General features: G+C 44.9%; 1 protein-coding gene across 1 annotated transcript; it reads left to right on the top strand.

Annotated features, from left to right (window-relative positions):
• Positions 1-4,410, top strand: LOC132574850 (mas-related G-protein coupled receptor member H-like). Its single transcript, XM_060243081.1, has 3 exons — positions 1-69; positions 1,610-1,762; positions 3,349-4,410. Exons 1-3 carry the CDS (start codon positions 1-3, stop codon positions 4,408-4,410), a joined length of 1,284 nt encoding a protein of 427 aa, XP_060099064.1.
• Positions 4,411-4,618: the final 208 nt, after the last annotated feature.

Raw genomic sequence — 4,618 nt, 5'->3', positions numbered from 1 at the left:
ATGTCCGATGTGGCCCTCATGACAAATGATGTCACCATCTCTGCTTTAGGAGATGCAGATGATGTGATCGTTAAGACACGCCCACCTACTTTGACGATGAATTCCAGCCAAATTTTAAACATGGGCCCTAGCCTACTAGGATTAAGGCATGTGTATATCAGACAAGAGCCCCATGGCACAGAGCGGTCAAGCTGCAGTATTGCGGTCCAAGCTCTGCTCATGACCTGAGATCGATCCCAGTGGAAGATGGGTTCAGGTAGCCGGCTCAAGGTTGACTCAGCCTTCCATACAGGTCGGTCAAAGGAGTACCCAGCTTGCTGGGGATAAAGTGTAGATGACGAAGAAAGGCAATGGCAAACCACCCCATAAAAAGTCCGCCGTGAAAATGTTGTGATGCAATGTCACCCCAGAGTCGGAAACGACCAGTGCTTGCACAGGGGACTACCTTTACCTTTATATCCTGGGGAGGGATGGTGGCTCAGTGGTAGAGCATCTGCTTGGTAAGCAGAAGGTCCCAGGTTCAATCCCCGGCATCTCCAACTAAAAAGGGTCCAGGCAAGTAGGCATGAAAAACTTCCGCTTGAGACCCTGGAGAAGCACAGGGAGGGGCTGTGGCTCAGTGGTACAGCATCTGCTTGGGAAGCAGAAGGTCCCAGGTTCAATCCCCGGCATCTCCAACTAAAAAGGATCCAGGCAAGTAGGCATAAAAAACCTCAGCTTGAAACCCTGGAGAGCCGCTGCCAGTCTGAGCAGACAATACTGACTTTGATGGACCGAAGGTCTGATTCAGTATAAGGCAGCTTCATATGTTCATATCAGACAAGCTAGTGTGGAATGCTTGTCTGCAGCTATTACCAATGTGAAGCGAAGGGGAAAGCTTTATCCAATGACTTGTTTTCCCTCCGCTTCCATTCGCTGCCTTTGTTGCCAGCTCTTGTGGAATGTACTTTAAATAACTGAAATATTTTCTGTCCCTGGAGAATGTTTTGATATACATGTTAGAAAACATTACCGGGCCTTGTCTTCAGATCACCAAGTGACCTAGTTAAGTAGAAACGACTCTCCTAAAAGCCTAATAGCTGGTAACTTGCTAAAACCTTATCAAGTTTGACAGGTGGGATGGGGTGTGAGTGTTGGAGAGTCCCATCCAGGGCATCTATGTGTATGTTGGGAATGAGTATTTCCTGGAAACAGAAGTCTGGAAGGTTATGCTGAAAGATGGTTACCAGGGAAGGGTCTATGTTGTTTTCACCATGAAATATTCTTTTTCTTTCTTAATCCATGAATCATCAGGAGTTAGTGACTTCTTGCTTACCACTTTGGTGAGAAATCAACTCTTGCTCTTCCTTTCTGTCTCTAAATTGAATATTGGTTATGTCACAGATTCTGTTTTTCAGGAGGGCGTCTGTATTATAGGTTCTGAGCAGAAGGGAAGAAGTAGGTGCAACCTCTGACCGACCTTGTCTCTTTCAAACATCGCAGAAGGAATTACAGTAAATGACTAGATCGTTCAGAAGCATTTTTGAATGATCTAATGCTGGTTCAGTAAAAATCCGTCTCAGGCTCATGCTGTTTATTTTTATGTCTTTTTGTAAAATTTCTGTTTCAGGGCCAGTTTCGTGACTACTGCTATACTGCTGATCCCGACAAAGCCCACCCAATAACCAATGCTGGAGATGGGACAGAGTGTTGGTGGCAGAGTCCTTCTCTCTCCCAAGGTTTGAAGGATGATGAAGTAAACATCACTTTAGACCTAGGACAGGTAAGCGCGGCACTGACTTTTCTTTATTTTGCACAATGATCCAAAAGAAAGATGAAAGGTATTTTGTTGGAAGGACACTGTCTTTTTGTGCAAATCTGCTTTTGTTCGGGAACATTTAGCAATACTGGTAAGCAGTGTTCCCTCTAAGAGCAAGAATTCTGCTTTGTGAGCTACTGGCATCAAAGTTGTGAGCTACTGCATAAATTATTGTGCTCTGGGGTCATCCTTCCTGAGCTCAGGCCCGGTGCTAGGGGTTCTAGTGCCCCAGGCCGAACACTTCACCTGCACTCCCCCCCCCGGGTCGATTCACACACATGGAGTGTGCGCAGAATCTGATTATGGCACCAACCAGCAACCAGTCTGCAGGTGTTTAGAGTGTAGTCGCAATAACTGAAAGCCATGGGTGGATTCCTGGTAGGGCTGCCAAGCCCCCAGTCCGGTTATGCTGAAATATGTGATGACATAATCCAGAATTGATGTCATCCCGCTGGCGGCATCACTCGCAGTTGCTCTAGGTGTTTCCGGGAAAGTTCTACACTTTTCCCGGACACTCTAGCCATTTGGGAAGGAAAAACTCTATGGTACAATAGGTACCATAGACTTTTGCCCTCCCAAATGGCTAGAGCTTCTGGGAAAACCATAGAGTTTTCCCTGAAATGCCTAGAGCAGCCACGAGCAACGGTGACGGCGCGATGACATCACTTCTGGGTGACGTCATCATGCCGCGCACGCACTTCGCACACTCATGAAAGTCCCCCGCCAGAGAACATAGGGGACTTGGCAACCCTAATTCTTGGGTAGAATTATACAGCAATTAACATGGATGTATATTAAAGTCTGGGGGGAAATGAAAGAGCAATGGCCTTTATTTCAAATTAACCTCAGCAGTAATATATTATAGCTATTTATTTCCATTATTTATTGTAAAGCTTTCTCAGAGGGGCTCAAGGCATCGTGCGCCATCTCTCTCTCACACACAAAAATGAGACGACATTCAATAACCACAGCTTGTAGGAGTCTGGAACCAGAAAGACCTGAAACGTAGCATAAGTATTAAGTTAAAGCATTAAGCAGTACAAGAATTACAAAATACGATCCTACATGCAGTAAGCTATTGCGTTGTGATTGCTTTTAATTTATTGCTTTTATTGATTGTCGCGTGTCATTTTTGTTGTACATCGCCTAGAGCCCGGTATTGGGTAGGATGAGTCAATTCATAAATATAATTATAACAACAATAATAATGACAATAATAATAATAATAATAATAATATGCAAAGGCATAGACCACAGTCCGTGACCATTTCTTCAGGTAAGTTTGTAACCCCATTTTGTACAACACAAGCCTATTAGATGTGCAGATAAGAGCTCTTGAATAAATCCACATTGCACAGTTTGTGTCAAGCCTTACCTCCTTAGGCAGGCTGTTCCATAAGGTGGAAGCCATGATGGAGCAACCAGAAGCCATTTTGAAATGGCTTTCAAGAACATGAGGCTGCAAACTTCAGCAACCCCAGCCACAAACTTTGAGACATGCGTTTCCCAAACAAGAATTGAAGTGTTCTTTGTTTCCTTTCTCCTAACAGAAATGTGAAGACAAGTCAAGACAGAAATCCCAGAAGAAGAAATTGAGCATCGCAACAAACATCAGCCTGATAACCCTTTCTATTATGGATGCTGCCTTGGATTATTACGATGACCCTGATTATGCATACTCTTCTTTCCCAAATGACAATATCAATTACGAGAATGCTTCAGGAGACATTTTATCTCAGAATACCACTTATTATGGAAGAGAAAATATCATCAATGAAGTTTTTGGCATCTCCCTAGTGGTCATCTGCCTTTTCGGAGCCGTAGGGAACGGGATAATCATCTGGCTTCTTGGCTTCCGCATTAAGAGGAATCCTTTCAGCACCTACATCCTGAACTTGGCCATTGCTGATTTGGGGGTCCTTCTGTCAGTTGCATTTCTCGTTGTTAATGTCAGGACTTTATTCCAGTATGATCCTCCCATTATGACTCCAGTGCTCGTGTTCCTACTCCTATCAACGTACAGCGCTAGTCAATTCCTTCTGACGGCCGTCAGCATCGACAGGTGCGTGGCCGTCTTCTTCCCCCTTTGGCACCGATGCCGCCGGCCACCACATTTATCCACCATCGTATGTGCACTTATATGGGTCCTCTCCATCCTGCTGACTGCAATTACCTGCACTCTCAAAAGCTTGAATCCGTATGCAGCAACAACTGGAGAATTTTGCCAGTTTATTGTGAATGCCGTGCTTTGCCTCCCGGTTGTGACAATTGCCACTGCGTCCCTGTTCATCAAAGTCTGCTTTAAAACACAGCAGCGTCGAAGGGGAAGGCTTTTGACCATTGTCTTGTTTACTCTTCTCTTCTTCCTCCTCTTTGCTTTCCCGCTGAACGTCATGTACATCCTCTCTGGTCTTAATTATTTACCATTATACATGGTAGTTGGTGCCGTTCTCTTAGCCTGTTTAAATAGCAGCATCAACCCAGTCATTTATTTCCTGGTTGGGAGACAATGGAAGTCTAGAGGTAGGGAGAGCATGAGGGTGATCCTCCAGAAGGTTTTCAAGGAGGAAGAGGGCTGTGCAGAGGAAAACCCAGTTGAAATCCAACTGTGAATGGATTCCAAGAGCTTCCTTTGTCACCGTTAGATTCCACTGTGGTTTTCAGTTTTTAAATTTACAAAGAAAAACTGCAGGGTTAGGAGAGCCAGTTTGGTGTAGTGGTTAAGTGTGCGGACTCTTATCTGGGAGAACCGGGTTTCATTCCCCATTCCTCCACTTGCACCTGCTGGAATGGCCTTGAGTCTGTCATAGCTCTGGCAGA

The sequence above is a fragment of the Heteronotia binoei genome, chromosome 7 (genome assembly GCF_032191835.1).
Source record: "Heteronotia binoei isolate CCM8104 ecotype False Entrance Well chromosome 7, APGP_CSIRO_Hbin_v1, whole genome shotgun sequence".
Taxonomy (NCBI): Eukaryota; Metazoa; Chordata; class Lepidosauria; order Squamata; family Gekkonidae; genus Heteronotia; species Heteronotia binoei.
This window is presented reverse-complemented; position numbering and strand designations above follow the sequence as displayed.